At 57.1% G+C, this 21,860-nt stretch overlaps 2 protein-coding genes across 5 annotated transcripts in view; one reads left to right on the top strand and one right to left on the bottom strand.

Annotated features, from left to right (window-relative positions):
* FLRT1 (fibronectin leucine rich transmembrane protein 1) overlaps window positions 1-3,967 on the top strand; it is an 81,806-nt gene extending 77,839 nt beyond the window's left edge. Inside the window, exon 3 of the mRNA XM_017516897.2 lies at window positions 1,012-3,967. Coding sequence (XP_017372386.1) covers window positions 1,059-3,083 — 2,025 coding nt within the window. The 5' untranslated portion in view covers window positions 1,012-1,058 and the 3' untranslated portion in view covers window positions 3,084-3,967. The remainder of the gene's footprint in view (window positions 1-1,011) is intronic.
* The window catches only part of MACROD1 (mono-ADP ribosylhydrolase 1), a 173,014-nt gene that overhangs the window by 116,778 nt on the left and 34,376 nt on the right, over window positions 1-21,860 (bottom strand). The gene's annotated exons all lie outside the window — the stretch shown is intronic.

The following is a 21,860-nucleotide window of genomic DNA, read 5'->3' as shown; positions in this document are numbered from 1 at the left end:
AATTGATTTTTTTTTTTACCACTATGAACAGTAAAATAAGAAAAATCTATGCTGCAATTTTTCCATTTGTGAAAACCGAAATTACAGCTAGCAGCCAATTCCCTCAGAGCGTGAACTCCTCCCTCCTTTTATTTGTCTCTTTCCTTTAAATGCTAGAAAACAGATCGCTTTTTTTTCTGGAATACTGAAAGTTTATGATTTGAGAAAGGGGCAAGGTGTGGGACAATTTCCCACATAACACGGAAAAGAAGGCTAGCGAGGCACCTCTGATGAAAAGAGGTTTCTGTAAATGCACGAGAAAGTGATTCTGTTGACACCTCATTCTTCTGTCTGTAGAACGTACAAGTGACAACAGGATATGTTGTTTTAACACCAGACAATGAAGCTCCCTGCTTTCCACTGCTCGCTGGTGTTGGTACTGGCAGCTTTGTTCTCGCAGGTTCTGGCGATGCCCCCCCTTTTGAGCTCCTAAGCCTTCCAGAAACAAGCTTTCCTTTTGAACCCTGGGTCCGAGCCAGATAGCAATGCCTGCTCCTCGTGCAGCACTGGGGAACAGCGACTGTGAATCTATAAAACACGCCCTAAATCCATCCCATCTGTAGCGACTGGTACCTTTAGCACTGGCCGTAAAGACTGGCTTTGTGTGAAGTCCTGAGAGAAGGACCAAAACTTGCAGCGAGGCTCTCCCTGAATTAACCTCCCCGAGGCTCTGGGTCACATTCCAGGAGGGCCAAGGCAGCGCGCGTCTCATTAACGGGCAGCCTCTTGGCTTCTGATACGATTAAATGTTAGCCAGATGTTGTTGGAGTCGGACCTTGGCGGGAGTATTCACCTGTGGTGTGAACCTGGCATGAAAAGGGTCGCTCCTCCAGTTTGACCTCAGCCTGCAGGACCCGACTGTGACCGCCCCTTGGTGCAGGCTGGCAGGTGGTAGGGCATTCGCGATTCATTCACTCCTGGGGTCACCGTCGCCACCTCCCTCTCACTGCCCCTGTCCTGTGCTCCCTGCAGGTGTTCAGGCTCCGGCCGGGTGGGGCCAACTCCCCCAGCCATCCACCATGGTGGTGGCACACCCCACCATCACCGCCACCACCACACCCACTGCCACTGTCACGGCCACCGTCGTGATGACCACGGCCACCATGGACCTGCGGGACTGGCTGTTCCTCTGCTACGGGCTCATTGCCTTCCTGACGGAGGTCATCGACAGCACCACCTGCCCCTCAGTGTGCCGCTGTGACAATGGCTTCATCTACTGCAACGACCGGGGCCTCACCTCCATCCCCGCGGACATCCCTGATGACGCCACCACCCTCTACCTGCAGAACAACCAGATCAACAACGCCGGCATCCCCCAGGACCTCAAATCCAAGGTCAGTGTGCAGGTCATCTACCTGTATGAGAATGACCTGGACGAGTTCCCCATCAACCTGCCCCGCTCGCTCCGGGAGCTGCACCTGCAGGACAACAACGTGCGCACCATCGCCAGGGACTCGCTGGCCCGCATCCCGCTGCTGGAGAAGCTGCACCTGGACGACAACTCTGTGTCCACCGTCAGCATCGAGGAGGACGCCTTCGCCGACAGCAAGCGGCTCAAGCTGCTCTTCCTGAGCCGGAATCACCTGAGCAGCATCCCCTCAGGGCTGCCGCACACGCTGGAGGAGCTGCGGCTGGATGACAACCGCATCTCCACCATCCCGCTGCATGCCTTCAAGGGCCTCAACAGCCTGCGGCGCCTGGTGCTGGACGGGAACCTGCTGGCCAACCAGCGCATCGCCGACGACACCTTCAGCCGCCTGCAGAACCTCACAGAGCTCTCGCTGGTACGCAACTCGCTGGCAGCGCCGCCCCTCAACCTGCCCAGCGCCCACCTGCAGAAGCTCTACCTGCAGGACAACGCCATCAGCCACATCCCCTACAACACGCTGGCCAAGATGCGCGAGCTGGAGCGGCTGGACCTGTCCAACAACAACCTGACCACGCTGCCCCGTGGCCTGTTTGATGACCTGGGGAACCTGGCCCAGCTGCTGCTCAGGAACAACCCCTGGTTCTGTGGCTGCAACCTCATGTGGCTGCGGGACTGGGTGAAGGCACGGGCGGCCGTGGTCAACGTGCGGGGCCTCATGTGCCAGGGCCCTGAGAAGGTCCGGGGCATGGCCATCAAGGACATCACCAGTGAGATGGACGAGTGCTTCGAGACGGGGTCGCAGGGCGGCGTGGCCAACACGGCTGCCAAGACCACGGCCAGCAACCATGCCTCCGCCACCACGCCCCAGGGTTCCCTGTTCACCCTCAAGGCCAAAAGGCCGGGGCTGCGCCTCCCGGACTCTAACATTGACTACCCCATGGCCACAGGCGATGGCGCCAAGACCCTGGCCATCCACGTGAAGGCCCTGACGGCAGACTCCATCCGAATCACGTGGAAGGCCACGCTTCCTGCCTCCTCCTTCCGGCTCAGCTGGCTGCGCCTGGGCCACAGCCCAGCCGTGGGCTCCATCACAGAGACCTTGGTGCAGGGGGACAAGACGGAGTACCTGCTGACGGCCCTGGAGCCTAAGTCCACCTACGTCATCTGCATGGTCACCATGGAGACCGGCAACGCCTACGTGGCCGACGAGACTCCCGTGTGTGCCAAGGCAGAGACGGCCGACAGCTACGGCCCTACCACCACGCTCAACCAGGAGCAGAGCGCCGGCCCTATGGCGGGCCTGCCTCTGGCGGGCATCATCGGTGGGGCCGTGGCTCTGGTCTTCCTCTTCCTGGTCCTGGGGGCCATCTGCTGGTATGTGCACCAGGCTGGCAAGCTGCTGACCCGGGAGAGGGCCTACAACCGGGGCAGCAGGAAAAAGGACGATTATATGGAGTCGGGGACCAAGAAGGACAACTCCATCCTGGAAATCCGCGGCCCCGGGCTGCAGATGCTGCCCATCAACCCATACCGCGCCAAAGAGGAGTACGTGGTCCACACCATCTTCCCCTCCAATGGCAGCAGCCTCTGCAAGGGGACGCATACCATCGGCTACGGCACCACACGGGGCTATAGGGACGGCGGCATCCCCGACATAGACTACTCCTACACATGATCCCCGCCCGCTGCCCCGGCTGCCCCGCCCCAGCCCCAGCTACCCTGGCGTGGCCATGTGGTTTTGCCCAGCCTGCCGCAATCCAAGAGAGCAAGGAAGAGAAATTCCATGGGTGACTTTCCCCCCGAAAAAAGCAAAGTTTGGGGAGGGCTGACGATTTTGTAGAACACAACAGTGACAATTTTTTTTTTAAAGAATAGAAGGCAGGAGGGGGAATTCGACATTGTTGAAGACATAATTTATACCGAGTTATGCCAGCTGGGGAGGGAAGGACTAAAAATAATATCGCAGGAAGGGCTGGGTTGGGTTTTTTCCTGAGCTGGAAGGATACTACCTGTACCACATCTGTGGACACCTCATGCACTGTTCAGGGCCATCACAAAGGAACCGCCGTGGAGAGGCAGCCGGCTCCCAAAGCTCCCACGCAGCTCTCCCGACAGCCACTCGCTGGTGGCGCGATGGAAGGTTTTCAGGCTCCTCACAAAGGAGAGGGGGAAGAAAATATCTTTTGCCCTGGAGATATGGTCCTGAAATCTCTCCCCTGGCTCATTCCATACCATTTCCCTTGCAGATCTGCAGAAACATGGCGTCTTTCATTGCATTCTTTGAACAATCATGTAGTCGATTAAAAAAAAAACAAAACTTTTTTTCCCTAGGCTGAAGCCCTCTTCAGTTCCACGCACCACGCTCCGTAGAAGCCCCGGCGGAAGCCCGTAGCTTTCCCCGCCACCTGGAGGTGCATCTGTCTGCCCGTCTATCCCTACCGTGCTGTCTCTAAGTACAGATGGGTAGATAAAGCCACATGCACGGTCCTTACCGTTCTTCTGGGGTCAGTTCTTACCATTGCCTGAGACAATAGAATTGCGAAAGTGTTGCTTTCTCCTAGAAATCATTGAGTAAGTAGATGATGTGTTGGGGATGGGAGTGAGGTGGGGGGAGGAGACTCGGTCTCTGGGGGCGATCACTGTTCCTAAAGGCTGAGGCATGTGTGTCTCAGACTGGTGGCTTAGGGAGGCGTCGTGGTAGGGGTCTCCAGTTCCATCCCAGCTCAGCTTGGCCAGAGCTGGGCTGCTCCCCTTTCTGATACAGAGAAAAGCTTTATTTTATTCCAGTGTCCTCATCTTCCTCCCCATCAGGTGCAATCACCTTAACAGCTACTTTCTGTGAGCATTTACCGTGTGCTGAATGTACCCTCCTAGGACGGGTAATTAGTGCAGGGATTTTTTTTTTTTTTTCTATCAGCTCATTAGACCTATTGGTTTCCATGGCTGCTCAAAGCCCAGAAAAAGACACAAAAATCCTTGAAAAAGCCCTGGGTGACGGCAACCCCTCCCTGAACGCAGAAACCTCAGCTGTGCCCACCCCTGGGACTCTGTTTCTTGAGAGGGAGAGACCAGATCTCTTTCTAAAAACGCCAGCCTCACAAAGGGCCCTGACCGGGACCCTCAGAAGAGTTAAGATTTTATTTCCTCCCTCTGGAATCAATGTCACTATCATTTATTCATTTATCAACTGACAGTGCAGTGTGGTGAGCCATGAGATTAAAACGATGATGAAATAATGACAGCGAATCGGAGAGCGGGGAAGAGCAGAGCCTGGGGTTCCGACGAGCCTGCGTCCCAGTACTCGGGGAGCCCAGGTCACCATCTGTCACCCTGCCGCTTGTTCTGTACCGAGGAAAAGCAACGTCAAAGAGAAGATGCTGGTTGGAGGGCAGGAGGATGAGAGGGCTGGGAGCGCCCGGCGGTGCTGTTTTCAAACGGCCTCCGCCGCCGTGGGAAAGCAAAGGCAGACGCAGCGTCGGGCAGGGGTTACGTTAAAAGGCCCGACAGCCGCCTTCAGTGAGGAGATGCGGCTGAAAGGAGTGGATACAACAGCCGCTCGTGGAAAGTGGAAAGAGGGGCACAGGCTCCCAGTGAGGCCCCGGGGGGGCTGGCTCACAAAACAGCCCACTCCCCAGCTCCGGTGAACAGCCAAGTGGGGCGGGCACCTTTCACTCCTAACTAGATGTGTTTTCCCTTTTCCTGCCTGAATCATTTTCTCATACAATGAGATCAAGAGAGAAATTTCCCCAGGCCTTAATGCCAGGCCTATATAAGTCAGCCCCAGGCTGGGTTCAGTGGCTCACGCCTATAATCCCGGCACTTTGGGAGGCTGAGGCGGGCAGATCTTCTGAGGTCAGGAGTTCAAGCCTGGCCAACATGGTGAAACCCTGTCTCTACTAAAAATACAAAAATTAGCCAGGCGTGGTGGTGGGTGCCTGTTACCCAGTTACTTGGGAGGCTGAGGCAGGAGAATTGCTTGAACCAGGGAGGCGGAGATTGCAGTGAGCCAAGATGGTGCCACTGCACTCCAGCCTGGGCAACAGAGCAAGACTCCATCTCAAAAAAGAAAAGAAAATGTCGGCCCTCCTTGTGGACCACAGCTCCCCACCCCAGATGAGCAGAGGGGCCTGCCTGGGATGTCTGGGAGGAGAGAGGGCCCGAGGTGTGCTGCGTTGGCACGGGGGACAGAAGTCCTAGGTCTCTGCTGATTCTGAAATGAGACCCCCCTCCATGAAGGACGTCACTCTGATCACTGCCTTCCCCCGAGTCCCACACATCTGGCACACACTGCTGCCAGCACACTGTCCCCACCTTACCGAGGTCCCCCTGTGTCCTCTCCCCACCCTGGACAGGTCAGGTCACACCCTTAGTGGCTAGGAAGGCATCTGGGGACAGCAGGTGGCCCAGACTGTGAGAGCTGCCTGGGAAGGCCCCACTTGGCCTGTGCCTAGCCGTGCCCTCCAAGACTAGGAGCCCTGCCAGCCGCCCCAGAGGAGCTCCTCAGGCCCCAGGACCACGCGAATCTCCTGCTCTCGGTTCTTGCACTAACGGGGTGAGGGCGGGGCTGGGCCCCTCTTACCAGACCCTGCTGGCCCCTCAGCCTCGCCGAGTGCTGCTGAAGGTGGGCGCTCCACCCAGTCAGGCCCTGGGACCCAGCTCTGAGAGCTGACTTTCTCTTCTTTTCTGTCCCTTAGCTATCCTGGCACCTTACCAGGGTCCTCTCTGGGCTTTCCCAAAGCAAACCCCCAAATATCTGCTGTGTCACAGCCCCCCAGCCAGGGAGGGGGCCAAAAGCTGGGTCCATGCCAAAACCCCATCCCCTCTTGGTTCAGCTCCTCCCAGCTGGCCTGGTACCACAAGATAGGAGATGCTTCAGGACACCCAACCCCCGCCCCTCCCCTTAGACCTGCCGAGGCCTGGGGTGCCGGCCCCGGGCTGTCTAGATTCTCCCAGGCTCCCATGCACAGCCGACAGTTCCAAGGGGAAGTCTGAAGCCAGGCTCACCCTCACAGCCTCTAAGTAGCCGGAACCACCTTGGCGGCCTCAGCGCTGATGAGTACGTTTTGTGGCATTTAAGGCAGGTCTAAAGTTAAAAATAAAAAAGCCCAAGACACTTCTTTGGTTAAGTGGTTTACCCTTCGTGGTAATTAGATGTAGTGATTGGAATCTCTTTTCTATTACATGGCAATTTTCCTTTAAATTTCCCCTAAAAAAAAAAAAAAGGAAAAGGAAAGAAAAGGCAAGGAAGGAGAGAGAGAAGGCAGCAGCAGGCCGGGAATCATTTGCATTTTGCGAATGAGGCCTCTTGTAAGCTCAGCTCAGGCGTGGGGCCCAACGTATGGAATGCTTAAGAGATTACTAAAAATAAAATCTATTAATTAGTCATACCCAATTCCGCAGACATGATGTGCATCGAAAGCCGCTTTTCTTCCCTTTTCTCCTTCCCCGTTCCCGCGGCCTCCTGCTGCAGCCTCCATCTCCTCTAAATGGGCTAGAGTTTGCTAGACCACCTCCACGCTAACCTGGTGCACATGGCGGCCAGGGGCCTGCCCAGCTCAGGGCTGGGATGTGGGTCTGGAGCCGAGCTGAGGCACTGCACCTTCTTGGCTCTGAGTGATGCTGGCAGGGGAGGGGACAGCCCCTGGGAAGATGGCAGCAGCTGGGAGGGGCCCAACCTGACTCTCCCAAAGCCCACACCTGTGTGTGCCTCTTCTCCCTCCCTCCATGCAGGTACCGGGTCTCCTCCTTCCCCTGGGGGTCCACGAAACCCTCCCTCTGAGCCCAGCCCAGGCAGAGGGGCCGGGCACAGTGGCTCACGCCTGTGATCCCAGCACTTTGGGAGGCAGAGGCGGGCAGATCACTGGAGGTCAGGAGTTCGAGACCAGCCTGGCCTTGTATTTCTCTACTAAAAATACAAAATTAGCCGGGTATGGTGGCACATGCCTGTCATCCTAGCTACTAGGGAGGCTGAGGCAGGAGAATCGCTTCACACCAGGAGGTGGAGGTTGCAGTGAGCAGAGATTGAGCCACTGCACTCTAGCCTGGGTGACAGAGCAAGACTGCAATTCAAAAAAAAAAAAACGCCAGGAAAAGAGCTGAGGAGGGTGTCAGGGAGATGTTTCTAGAGAGGTGCAGGGAAAGTGGGTTTGGCAAGAATATGGCCTCTGTTTCCCCTTCTGTAAAGTGGGGGTGTGCTAGGGCGGGGTCCAGCTTCACTCAGGACACTGGGGCTCCAGAGGCCAAGAGGGGGCCTCTCCCCTCCACTGGTGCTGAAAGGTTCTTGTGGGCCCAAGTCAGGTGAGGGGTCCCAGCAGAGTCGGAGGGACTGGTCAGGGACTGAGCAGGGGACAGGCCGGGCACCCAAGGCTGCCTCTGAATCTGTGCCTTCCTCCTCCATCCCTGCTCTGGAGCCAGGGAGCCAGGAGAGAAGGAGAAAGAGCAGACCCAAAGCCAGCCCATTTCAGAAACCTGCTTCCTGCCGAATGTGCCAGAGAGGAGGCTGGGGCTTCTGAGCCTCGCACTTATGAAAAATACAAGGAGAATTGGATGTGGCAGAGAGGGAGCCAGCGGGTGGGGAAGGCAACAGGAAGAGCGGGGGCAGTGCTGGCAGGAGGGGCCAGGCGCAGAGACCTGTGCCTCCAAGGGCCAGACCCTGCTCTCAGGGCCAGGACGCAGCCAGGGTCAGCAGCGGCGCCCACGTACCTCCTTACACTCGATCGCGCAGGTGATGGCGGCTGCTGCCTGCCCCTGGATGGGTGCCAGGGCGAGCGCTCACGCGATTCATGGCCTCGAGTCGGCCTTCCCGAGTGCAGAGAGAAGGCATTTTTTTTTCTTGAGGGATAAAAAGTCTCAAAAACGTAAATCATTACCATTTACAACCAAGGGAGTCTGCGAAACTGATTAGGAGAAATTAAACTCCTTGGAAGTGAGGAGAAAGGGGGATTTTTCGTGGTGTATGGACCTGCCCCAAGTGGCTATCCGCACAACAGGAGCTTTCTGCGCCTCGAGGTGGGGGGCCGAGATGGGGGCACTTGCCCCGGGGAGCACTTGCTCCCTGGGGAGCCAGGGTCTCTGAAGGCCAACACCGAATGGGCCAGAGCACTCAGGCTTGAGTCTTCAGCACTGCCCTAGGGAAAAAGGCTCCAGCCTCTGGGACAAGTGGCCCATCCAGTCCTCAGAGAACAAGACTCTAGAGCCGTGGGCTTTTCTGCTTCCTTTCTGTTCTGAGTGGGTCTGTCTCCAACCCATTCCTTGTGGCCGATGAAAAGGGAGTGGGTAAAAGGAAAACCGGAGGTCAGGGAAGAGAAACTCTAGCCTGGCAAAGGAAGCAGGCAGTGAGCTCTCTATCACTGGGAGCATTCAAGCACTAGATGGGCAGATATTTTCCTGGCAAGGTCTGATGCTTTGACTAGAAGATCCTGGTTCCCACCCTTGCTTTCCCATCCCCCAGGACCCTGAAAGGGAGCATATATCGAGAGATGTTCACTGTGTGGCTCAAAATCACTGGTGTCCCCTGAAAACCCCAAGTCAGGGTGATCCTGTAGCCAGACCATGCAGCCCGCCACAGAGCCGCTTGTGCCACAAGAGAGGCTGCAAAATACCCATCCTCGGTGTCCAGGAGGCACCAAGAAAGTGCAGCCACACGCCACCCCCTTTCCAGAGTCTAAACTCAGCATCTATGGCTCACTGAAGGGGAGGGGCTGATGAGAGTGCCTCCTGGGCCCTGCGACTCCGAAGACTGACCGCGTACAGGCCTGTCTCTCAAGCCAGGGCCGCCCCACATGCAATCCAGCATGCCCCACGTGCAGTCCAGCATGCCGGATGCTGCCGCGGCTGCTCCATCCATCCATCACGCCGGCGGACAGCGCCTGGGGCACTTTTCACTCTGTGGTTTTAAGCCTTTACTGTTTCTTTTGAAATGTTCCAAGTAGGTGCCTGAAATACCCATGTTTGCTTGTTTTTAAAAACTCACAAAAAGATTCTGTTTGCTCTCCATCCCCTCCCTTTGCTCTTCTCCTCTCCCTTGGAATTTTCAATCTGTGGTTTTTCCCTGGTTTTGGAAATTCCAAAGTGGGGGCAGGCCCCCTTTCTCACCATAAACAGATTTGCGGGTGTGCCTGGAGACCCCCAGAGCCACAGAGCAAACCCTGGTCTTTTCTCCATGTCTCCCTCGGAGACTGGGACAGCTCCAGCTTCTGGCACCTGCTGGAGACCCTGACCAGGGCATGGCTGAGACCATTGTCACTGTCCCCTTCCACCCCTTGTCACTGAAATGCCCGACCTGTGCCGGGAGAGAGTGTGGGCATGCTGAGGGCATAGGGCACCCTGTGGGTGGGATGACCGCCCCCACATCCTAATAAAGCCAGCCCCTAAACCACTATGGCCGCCTGAGCGGGCACAGTGCCCTGGCCCCCGGCCTCTCCACAGCTGGAAGCCCAAAGCTAAGCCCAGAGAGTCCTTGAAGGAAGGTGTTTGCTGCCACCAGCCCCAAATCTCATCAAGGCAGATGGTCGGAGTCAGTGCTCTGCCCTTCCCAGGGCCACCAAGGCCCAGCACAGCGCCTGGCACACAGGGGCACTCAATCCTTTCTCTGCAACAATGGAATGAGGCCAGCTCCTCCTCTCACTTCCTCCCCACTTGCTGTCTGCCCACTCAGTGAGGATGGCCCCGGGCACAGGAGTTGGCAACAAATGGCTTCTCTTGTCCTGCACCTGCCCCGCCAGCGGCTGGCACAAAGAGGGGCTCATCTTGGCAGCTTCACCTCTCGGAAGCACTCCGATCCGATCTGCTCTGCCTTGGATCCATGTGACGCCAGCTGAGAGCCAGATGGAGAAACGCAGCCACTCTGCGAGATCCGGTGGCTGCCTCCACCTGCATGAGTGACTCAGTTTCCCTTCTCCAAGACCCACCTGGAGTGGATGACAAGGGGGAGAGACCTGGGGGAGGGCCCCACAGAGCTGCTGCAAGAAACCTGGATCCCAGGCGACGCTCGCTGCCTTGCCTACCGCCCCCGCAAAGTCCCCGCACCCCCACCTGAAGGAACTAATCAGGCTTCCTCTGTAGGCAGGAAAAAACAAACGCACCACAGTCTGACAATCAAAGCCACGGACTCGGGACGCCACCCGCTCATCTCCCTGGACCCGGGTGGCTCCGGGCCTCTCTCACCTTCCCCGTTTGGAACGCAGGCTGGCAATGTTCTGAGCCCACCCACCTCGACTAGTCCCATTTTCAAAAGTTCAGAGTACGCAGGTGAGAAGACACCCACCCAAAGCCCCGAAACTAGCCTTAGACTGTTTATCCCAACCCAATGCACCTCCACACCGCCAGCAGCCCACTGGACACCCAAGGCGAGCCTCTAGGGGCTTCATAGGACCCTGCCTGGTGCCTTCCAGCTCCTAGGAGAGGCTGAGAGCTGTAGTGAGGAAGCCGCACAGAGCAGCGTTTGGGGCTGCTCATCTGAGAGGGAGAGGAGCGGGGAGAGGGATCCCGGAGGGCGGTGGGTGCGGGCAACTGAGGCTGGCCAGAGCGAGGGGCGCCTGTGGGACCCTGCTGATGGGAGCCATTGAGGCAAGTGTGAACAGGGAGGTTATCTAAAAGAACCCGCACCCCTATAAACACCGCAGAGGAATAGCGTAAGAGCCACCAACACTCATTCCCTTTCCGGATGTTAACAGCTTATTTGTACCTCATGTGGCGGCGTAAAGCATTCTGGAGCAGCACACGGTGTCACCCCCTTCCCAGTGGTCTGAAGAGTAGGAGCAGGCCAGGGAGGGGTCCCTAGAGAATGGGGTTCGTCCTTCTGTTCTGCAGAAGGCAGGAAGCCCGCCAGCTAATAGCACGGGTCGGGGGAGCAGGCCTGATCTCAGCCAAGACCGCGGCCAAGGTCCTGTCTGATGTCCAAGGGGCCCCTCGCCGGTACCCCCAATTCCTAAGCCCCCCAGCCTTCCTCACCCACAGAATCAGCGCCCAGGTACAGCGATGTCTCCTTCCTTTTTGTTGGAAGCGGTCTCAGGGGCCTGAGTGACAGGCCTGATCACCCCACCCCTGCCCACTGCCACATGACCAGATGGCTGACCCGGCCTGGCTCCCCGGGGCGCAGGCCAGCCCCGCCTCACACCCACCTGCCTCGCTCCCAACCTCACCACCAGGCAGGGGTTTCCAGAAAACCGAGACACACAAACACCCACCACGACAACAACACAAACCAAAGTGCACTGCGAACCGCCCTTTGGCCTCCTTCTTGTAGGTGCCTTGAAACTTCCATGTTGAGATGAATGTGATTAACTACTTGGTCCTATTTTCTGTTTGTCTGTTTTCATATAAAATGTCCAAGTCCACTTGCCTTGTTCTTTCTTGAAATAAATAGAAAGATTTAACTTTTACGGTCATCTCTGCTGCTGATTCTCGGCTTGGCACCCCAACGGGCCAGGAGCCAGGTGTCCAGGCCACACGTGGTCTCAGGGGCACACGTGGTCTCAGCGGCCAACACCCCTCCCCGGGCCTTGCCCCAAGGGTCAGATCTGTTCTTGGGGTGCCCTGGCTCAGAGCCAGTGGCCGGGCAGGATGGAGACCTTGTTCCCTTGGGCACTGTTCCAATCAAAATGATTCCGCAGTGGGAAGAGGGACCCTCTGTCCCCACCCACAGGCCCCAGAGGTCTACTGACACCTGAGTCACCACGAGGGGACCCAGAGCTGAACGTAGACTCAGAGGGTCTCTACATGGAGAAGTATGCGTCAGCGGAGCTGTGGGTTATCCTGGAAGAGGCTCCAGCAACCACATGGCACCCGGATAAAAGTGGGACTGTTGGGTGTTTGGGGACATGAGCTTATGCCACCACCTCAGACGGCCCCCATCCCCTAGATGTGCCCGTAACACTCACAGCTCCGGAGCGACATCTCCCTCTCACACACCCCAAAGGGAGGAGGACAGGAAGGAAAAAATTTCCATGAGAACAATGGTACTTTCTGCTAAATTTAACATAAAACAAGAACTCATTACTTCTGCCTGAGATCTGATTTCAAGTCTGGATACAGTTAACGGGTATTTCCTTACATTCCAAGGAAGCAAAGTTAATTCTTGGTGGCAGGTGGCCCCGGGTGGGGTGACGTGGGCCCCACAGGTGCTCTTTGCCCTCACCTCGGTCTTTACCTCCTGTCCTGCCGGGGTAGGAGACGACCAAGAGAGACCACTCTAACGTGTGGCACGCAGTGTGACCACAGGGAGAGGGCCGAGGATGTTCTTCCAACTTCTCCCTCAGACCCAGCACACAGTGGGTGCCCAGGAGGGCTGCCCACTCCCTCAACCGAGACCCATTCTCTGGGGCTGCCGAGGGATCTTTCTGGAACACAGCCAGCCAGGAGACGGCCTACTACGCGCTTGGGCTAGTGTAATCCTGCCTCGCGGAGGAGTGAGGAGGAATCTCCGTGGCTTAGTGGGAGCCTGGCCTGGGTGGGTTTCCACAGAGGTTTCCACAGACGACGCTTCCAAAGATGAGGAAGACTAGGAGGCCTGGCACGCCGCCCACCCGAGGCAGGCAGGAAGGCAAGTCCACTTCTGGTCCGCTTCCCTCGGGAAGGCCCTGTGTCCCCCCATCTCCCTGTCGCCCCTCTCAGGCTCCAGCCACAGCGAAGCTGTGCCCTCTGTCCCCAAGGCCAAGTGTGGCTCAGACTCCAGGTCTGTGCTGTGCTGGCCTCCTCGGCTGCCCCGCCCCAGGGCCCCGCGCTTTTGCTGGCCTTTCTCGCCTGTGCACAGCTGACCCTGCCAGCGCCTCGCTCGGCTGGGCCCACACTGACAGGCCTTGCCCTCCACACCTCCTGATCCCCAGAGGGCACTGGCCCGGCACCAGGAGGCCCCATAAACAGGAATGAAGAGTGAGTCAATGAACAGTAAATCAATCAGCCGATCGCTCCATGGATCCACGTGAGGACGAGGAAGATAATTCTCCAAGCACAACAGCCCTTGCCAACGCCAATGTCCCCACCCTTCTCCTAGGGAGTCCTGCTCCCGGCTTACCTTACCCTCCCCGAGGGTGGCAGCACCACAAATCTGGGGACACCTGTGGAACCCTCCAAGCTGGGGAAGAAGGGCTACCTTCTCAAACTGTGTTCCTCAGCCCCTGGAGCTCACAGAAGTGCTGCCCAGAAGGGGTTCCCCGTCACATGGCTTCGGGAAGCACTGGGTTAACAGCATTGCCCTCCTGGGGCAGGGCCTTGGAGTCCTTGGTGCTGTGTTAGACCCATGGGCTCCACCAGTTACTGCCTGTGCTACTCCGCCTCTCTGTGCCTCAGTTTCCCAGCTGCTGTTGGGAGGGTGAGGTAGGATGACACAGGTAAAGACGCTGGGCATGCCCAGCTCAGAAACCATCTGCACTGACCCCACGGCTGGGACGGGGCCTCTGTGAGGGGTGTGGGGGGCCGGGACGCCTGCAGTTTTTCTGGGGAGTGCAGACCACCCCACCCCCCACTGCTAGCACAGCCTCCTGGGGAGTTTCGCCCACACTTGTGGCCCCCAGGGACAGAGCCAGGTGCTGAGCTGCTGGCACTCCTTGCAGGGAGGCCCGGGTTCTTGGCAGGACCTTTGGAGCCAAGCAGCAAAGTGCCTCCAGGTCCAGCGCAGAGAGGTATCCGTACTGGGTGGGGCCTGTTTCCCAACCCCCCCAGCCCCCACCAGGTCCACGGGCTACTGAAGAGGATAACGGCTGGCTGCAGCCTTAGGCTTCAGGACAGGAGGTGGGCATGGGGGCATCTCAGGTTTTAATAAGCGCCCCAGGGGAGTTGGAGGCCCAACCAGGTTTGCGCCGCACAGGAGGGAATCGCCAGGACCTGCATTTTAGAAATGGAAGGCAGACTCTCCAAACATAACCCTGTTCTGAAGAGGACAGCGTGGTGGGAGAGGCAGGGAGCCTCCCGTCCTTACAGGAGACCAAGCAGGGCTAGCAGGGCCTCAAGGGAACTGCAGGGGACCTGCTGGTCCCAAAAAGCCCTGCCACTATGTCTTCAGCTGGATGCCAGGAGATGGGGTGTCCCCCCAGAAACCTGCATCCCCACTACTGCAGCCCCCACTGTGCCACCCTGCAGCCAACACAGTTTGGGCCCTTTCCTTCCCCACAAATCTCGCAGGACTTGTGTTATTACCGAGATTAGGGGCATATGTGGGTAAGACTCCCGAATAGCTACCCTGTGGCCAAGGGGCACCCCAAGCCCCGGGGCCCCAGCTTTGTGTATCTGACATCATCTGTTTGGTAACACTCAGGACTAAAAGTTCCTGCCCAAATGGGAGAAAGAGTGGGTGATGCCTTAGCCCTCCATGGCCGCTTTCCTGTACCTGGAAACTGCCTTTACCTCGCTACCACTAGGTTCTGGAAGCTTCCCTTCTGCCCCTACTTCCCAGGAGGGGTCCCTGGCCTCACTGAGCATCCTGGAAAGGAGGCATCCAAACCCGGGAGGGGTCTAACACCCCAGGCCACACCCTTACACCCAAGTTCTGCGGCTGAGTCTTGTCTCCCAGCCTAGGAGGGTCCCTGACGCATGGGAGGGCACCCAGCCGGCCCCGAAATTCTGCCTCCTTGGGTGTGACATTGGCTCATCCACTTTCAGGCACCCCAAATAAGGCGTGCTTCCAGGACCCCCCCATATGCCGCTGCCTCCCTGCCTCCACACTCACGTCACCTTCCAGCACTGACACTGCCGCCTCCCCGCCCACCACCCTGTCCAGCACCTCCCGAGGACCTTCTCCTCCTGCGGCAAAGTAAACAGGCTCTCTGGAGTGCTAACTGACAGCACAAATGAAATCCTGCACTACCCCCCTCGAAGATTTACAGGGGAAGTGAAATCTTATTTGCAATGCTGCCAAGCCTGGGACGAGATGAAATTCTGCCTCAAGAGGAGACCCAGCCGCCCCGAGAAGCAGCGCTGCATCGGAGATGGGCTTATTAAAACCACAGCGGCCACATTTCAACCTGTTTCAGGTGTTAAGTAATTTACTGCCACCCAGAATTCAGTGGCAGGTTTTTGTCATTTTTATTCTTGTGATACAGGCGAGTGCCCCGGAGGTCCCCGAGCAGGGAGCTGCGGGTCTAAATGCTCCCTGTCACCCCCACCCCAGGCATTGCAGAGGGAAATGAGGGGCAGCAGCCTGAAGCGGGTGAGGACACCCGGACTCTCTCCAGGGTTACATCCAGCTTGGCCATAGCTCAGAGTGACAGGGAGGACAGGGTTTAAGACCCCCACCCCACCCACGTGTGGGGGCTCCATGATCCCTCAAAGTCCCTCAGAATGTTTTTTTTTTTTTTTTTTTTTTGATGGAGTATCGCTCTGTCACCCAGGCTGGTGTGCAGTGAGGTGATCTCAGCAGCCTCCACATCCCAGGTTCAAGCAATTCTCCTGCCTCAGCCTCCCGAGTAGCTGGGTGTACAGGCATGCACTACCAGGCCCGGCTAACTTTTGTATTTTTACTAGAGATGGGGTTTCTCCATGTTGGCCAGGCTGGTTTTAAACTTCACCTGCCTCAGCCTCCCAAAGTGCTGGGATTACAGGCGTGAGCCACCGTGCCTGGCCCCTCAGGATGTTTCCTGAAGGCAGCAGGAGTGTAAGCTCTCTGGGAGCAGAGACTACCCTTGTTACATCCGAGTGAGTTGTTAGGAAAGCGCCACACTTTGAAATCTGATTGATTCCTTTATTGCCGGTGACCGAGAGTCAGCTCATGCTCAAAGTCTCTCGGTCCCGAGGAAGGAGTTTGATTTCCTTTTATATGTTGCTCAGGGCAAGGGGGCAAAGAGGAATTTTACAGAAGCAGAATAAGCAGTTAGGGGAGGAGGCTGATAACTAGGAGGCAGGAGGCTCCCATGATTGTTGATTAACTAAAGAGTGTATACACAAGCAGTTCCCATGATTGCTGGTTACCAAGGGGAGGGCGGGGAGCAAGGCATTTGGTACTTTCCATATAATCAATCAAGGGGCTATTCACAATAGCAAATGGGCTTGTCAAGCAGGGTATGGTTACAACAGTTATGTTTCTATAGTTCTATAAGCACAACATGTCCCAGCCCAGGTATGCACTCAAGGGAGGAATGGCAGGGGGAGAAGCCAAGATGGAGTCAATCAGGCTCACATCGAAGATGGAGTTAGTTTGGTTCATCTCACCCTGTCTCAGGATGTGACTGCCGACCAAGCTTTTATTGAGCACCTACTGTATGCCACGCCCTGATCAGATGGGGAACACGTAGCACATGGGACCGAGAGCCCCCTGCCCCATGGAGCTCAGGTGCTGACTGCCAGTAAGCGTTGAGTAAATATTTGTGGTTGCTTGATGAAAATCTAGAGGCAAACAGGCCCTTGAAAGAAGAGAAGCTGGTGAGGGGGGCAGGGGGAACCGGAGGGAGGTGAGCAGGAGGGGGGGCGCACTTGACTGAGCATCTGCTACACGCTAGTCATCACAGTGTCTGGTGGCAGCCCTGGAAGTGGGGCATCCCGACTCGGGAGCTGCTGGGGCCAGGTCTCTGCACCTTCCCCTACTCTGGAGAACTCTGCAGAGAGGGCTGATACTGCGTCTCAACTCATGCGAAACACAAGTCTCTGTTCATGGGGAGCTGGGGACAAGGGGACCTGCAGTCTGGGACCCACGGGGTTGGGAACAGCCCCACATCCTCTGAGCTCTCGTACCCTTTCTCGGTGGTCCTGGGAGGAGAGCCGTTTGATTCCTGCTGGCTTTAGGGGGATTAAGCCTATTATGGAGGCTCCCAGGGCTTATCCGACGCCCCCTTTCTCCACCTGTTTTCAGATACTCCAGGAAGACCAAGGGGAATCTTCTATGTCCAGGCTGAGCCAAGAGCAGAAATCCTTTAATTAGCTTTCTCTTGGATCAGGGCCCTGGCGAATAGATTGGTTGTTGGGGGTGGGGCGGGGGGCAGGGGGACAGGGGAAAGGGATCGGAGTCCTCTTTAAAGCAGAGATTACAAGCCCAGGGTGAAGGGGTGAAGGGGCAGTCGCCAGGGACGAGCGGGTCCCAAGCAGGCCCTCCCCAGTCAGCGGCTCCTCAGGGTCTGGCAGATGGAACCTGCCACCAGGAAGAAGCAGGGATGTGCTCTATCGAGCCCGCAGTCCTCAGGAAGCTGGCACGGAGAGACGCTTGGCACGGTCCAGGCTGTGTGCCCAGGTCTCCTAATGAATGTGCCTCTTCCCCATGTGACCATCCAGATCTGTAACTTCATAATTAGGGGGGATTTCCTGAAGGGGTGCCCATCTGCGAAAGGCAAGGCAGTGGGGGCCAGCGGTGCCAGGCATCAGGCATCTGTCACCAAGCTCTGTCCCCATAGAAGGCAGGCAAGGCAGGCTGGCTTACTCCCATTTTAAAATGAGCAAACCAAGGCCCAGATCTAAGCAGGTTGGCTGAGGCCATGGGGACAGAGTTAGCTCTGGAACCAGGTCTGTCTGGACGCCTCCACTGCCCCGAGTCCTGGCCCATGAGGCCTCATGAAGAGACCAGGCTGAGCGTCAGTGAGCTGGAGGCAAATGCACACCCATGAACCTCACCCAGGAGCGGGGGGAGCTAGACCTCCCCAGGAAGACCTCCCGAGGGAAGCCATCCCTGAGCAGCCCTCAGTGCCTTGGGTTCCTGCACAGATGCATGGAGCCCCCATTCAATGCCCTGCTGCCCCTACACAGGAGCAGGGACTGGGTTTGGTTTTTGTTTTTTGTGTTTTTTTTGAGATGAAGTTTCACTCTTGTTGCCCAAGCTGAAGTACAACGGCTCGATCTTGGCTCACTACAACATTCGCCTCTTGGGTTCAAGCAATTCTCCTGCCTCAGTAACTCAGTATTCAAGCAGTTCTCCTTCCAAGTACCTGGGATTACAGGCATGCACCACCACACACGGCTAATTTTTTGTATTTAGTAGAGACGGGGTTTCACCATGTTGGTCAGGCTGGTCTTGAACTCCTGACTTCAGGTGACCCCCGCCTCAGCTTCTCAAAGTGCTGGGATTACAGATCTGAGCCACTGTGCCCGGCCAGGACAGGGTCTTAATCACTTCATGCCCTTCGAATGCAGAAAGAAAGGTGGCATCCATCTCGGCTTGAGGAACTAGCAGGAAGACTGGCAGGAGCCCAGGGGCACAGGATAGGCCAGGCTATGCCTTAGAAGATGGGGGACAGGGACACAGGGAGCGGAGAAAGGAGACTGCTGGGGATCCAGGCTGGAACTCTCCTGCTGGCTGCCTTGCACAGGGAGGCACACGCAGGGTGAGAGGGCAGGAGGCTGAGCCAGATGCCTGGGGCTGCGGCCGTGTCAAGTGTAGCTTGCATGCTCCCCCTTGATCTCTCCTGAAAGGCAGCTCCCTGTGCTCCGGAAGCACTGGATGCAGGTCAGGCCTGCCCATATGGGACAGGCAGAGAAAGACATCCTGACCCCATGAGCATGGCCCTGCCCCACCCCCAGCCTCCCTTCCCAGCGCAGCAAGCTAAGCCACTCCCAGAGCAGGCTGCCCCAGGGCCCCTGTCCCCTGGGATCTGGTCATGACAGGTGACTTGCAGGACCCTAGGGCACCCCAGGTGCCCGGCCTCATCTCCCTTGCTCCCCCTCTCAGCCCCAGCACCTAGCACCTGCTGCATGAATTAATGAAATGAATGAATGAATGACTGTTATGGAGCACATAGGAGTGATGGCAAACCCAGGTCCAGGGAGGTTCCTGGAGGGGATGGTTTCTCTGCTGGGACCTGGAGGATGGTCAGAGTCAGCGAAAGAAATGGAGAAGAGGGTGCTCCCGGCTGGGGTAAGCGCCTAGGCAAAGGCAGGACACCAGAAGCAGAACATGAAGCTACAAAGCCCAAAGTCACTCAGCCTGGCTACAATGGACAGGGTCAGAGGGAATGCATGAGAAAAGGCAGTTCTGGGCCAGGTGATGCAGGTGACCATCAAGGCACCCAGAAGGCTGAGGTCACTAGTAGGGCAGGAGCTTCGCCTAGTGGAGGATTCCAGAAGATTCCAAAGAAGCCATGATAACAGCAGGGGCCGCCCAGCTTTGGAGGCCCCCATGTCCATCACAGGCACTCCACCCCACCCTGAGCTGTGCAGTGCGCCCCTGGCACCAGCCATGAGGTTGCAGGGAGAGTTGAAAACCTGAAGCAGAAGCAGCATGTCCCCATTGAGACGCCAGGCCCACAAAGATCCCAGCCTCTGCCAAGGAGGCGTGTGGACCCTGAGGACAAGGGAGCTGGGGGTAGGGGTGAGACCAGAAGCCGAGCCCCCAGGGAGGAGGGAAAGCAAGGGATACAAGGCCAGTGGCAGCGGCGGCGGTGGCCCTGCTGAGACTTGCTGGGAGCAGAGGGGAGCCCCGTCTAGCTGGCATGTATTTCCAGGCACCTACTCCATGCCAGTTTGGTGTGAGATTCAGGGGTGGAGGACAGCACCTGAGAAAGCGCCTGTCTCCCGTGGCCACACCACACCTGTGCACGCCAATACTTCCAGCGCCCGCCTCTCCGCCAGTGAAGAATGATGTCTCTTATTTCAATTAGCTTTTTCTTGATTACTAGCGAAGTTCTGCATCTTTTCACTTGTTTACTGGCCATTTGTTTTTCTCTACCGGGAATTGCCTGTCCACATCTTTCACCCATTTTTCTTATTGATTTGTAGGAGCTCTTCGCATATTAAGAGAGGAGGAGAGAAGCAGCCTTCTCCTAGGGCGGGGCCCTCAGAGTCTCCCTCGAGGGTCCTCGGTCCCAGGGAAGGGAGGAAGATTTGTGTGGGTTGCTGGGTGCTCCTGCTGAATCTCTGTCCCCTGCTTGGCTCCCCATCAGTCAACTCTGCCGGAAGATGAGGCATCTCCTGCAGGTGAGATCCTGCCAGGCCTGCATCCTGACCAGCAAAACCCAGAGGGCTTATTTTTCACTTTTACTGCGAAGTCTACACTGCCAGTGGCTGGCAAGATGCCCCAGATGGCACCTGAAGGGAGCCAGCTGGCATACCTGGGCATCGCAGAGGACAGAATGACTCTCACCATCCCAGGTCAGTCTGGCGGGGGACCATCTGAGAAACGGGAGAGGTCCAGAAGCCTCAGGCCGACCCTCCCACTAGAATTCCAGCCCCCGCCCCCAGCCCCACAGCCCCACTCCAGGCACATGCCTGTCCTGTCCCCCTTTCCAGCTACCACGGTCCCTAAAGAGCAGCCCCAGCCTGTGGTACACACCTGAGCTCTTGCCCTATCCCTGCATTTTATTTTCCCTCCAGAGCAGCCCATATTTCAGCGAACAAACACGCAGGCCATAAAACTGATTTCCAAAGCCTATAAAGGCAATAACATTTAGGGAGGTGGAAAAATAAAGCCCCACCTTTCCGTGAGTAACAACTGCTGGGAGTCTTCTTGGGGCCCTTCTGCAGCTGGGGGCAGCGTGGTTCAGGGCCGGCCTGCAGCCTTCCCTGCGCCAGGTGGTAAATGGCCACCCAACACATGTTCCGAGGGCCCACGGCAGCCGGGAAGACTGTAAACTGCCTGCTTTTTCTCTTCCCTGATGCCCCTGCCCACAGCTGTGTGGTTCCCCAAGAGCCAGAAAAGCCCGATTGGCAAGCCATGCCCACCCTCTCTCCCTTTCCCTTTCCAGCTCCCTGCAAGGACCCCTGGAGAAGCTTCCCAGCTAGTCCAAGTCACCCCTGCTGCAGCCAGCACAGGGGACAGCCCATGCTGGGGGTGGCCTGGGGTATGTCCTAGGCAGCCAAACCCACCATCCTGCTCCCCACCATGCTCCGGTGAGCCCTTTGGGAAACGCAAAGGACACTGCCACAAAGGCAATCACCATGACCTCAATGGCAGAGGGGGATCAGAAAGCTCAGCTGTCCCCCAAGCTCTCCACACACCCCATCCTGGACTGTCACCAAGTTCACTAACCAGAACAACACCTAGAATGGTCACCATGTGCCCACTCCTCCTCATTCATTCATTCATTTACCCATTCACTGATTCATTTAAGGGCGCTTCCTAGAATACACAGGGAAAGGATCTGGGTTCAAGCATCCTGGATCCCAGCCAAGTCACCTACAGTCCCTACAGCATAGCTTTCCAACCTGAGGAGTGGGAATGACCATGGTGGTTATGCTGGGCTGGGAGAGCTGCCGGATGACGGTGGATGCGTTGTCAGCTCCAAGGCTGAGCCCTGGATGAGGGCAAGGTCCAGAGGGAAGGCCTGGAGGCCAGGGGATGCCCCAAAGGACCCCGACAGTCCTTTCCAGGCAAGGAAGAAACAAGGTCAGGGCGGGAAGCCTGTGGGAGGAACATTCCTGCCTCAGGGCAGAGCCACTGTGCAACCCACAGCCCCGCCCGGGAGGCTCAGAGGGATACCCCTGACCTGTGAGGGACTCGGATGGCTTCCAGGAGCCCCAGGCCCGCAGTCACTCATCCTCCTCCTCCAGGATTAAAACAAGTCATGATGTGGAATTAGCCACAGGCTTAGCCCCTGAAAAGAGG

Source organism: Cebus imitator, unplaced genomic scaffold (genome assembly GCF_001604975.1).
Source record: "Cebus imitator isolate Cc_AM_T3 unplaced genomic scaffold, Cebus_imitator-1.0 Scaffold609, whole genome shotgun sequence".
Classification (NCBI taxonomy): domain Eukaryota; kingdom Metazoa; phylum Chordata; class Mammalia; order Primates; family Cebidae; genus Cebus; species Cebus imitator.
This window is presented reverse-complemented; position numbering and strand designations above follow the sequence as displayed.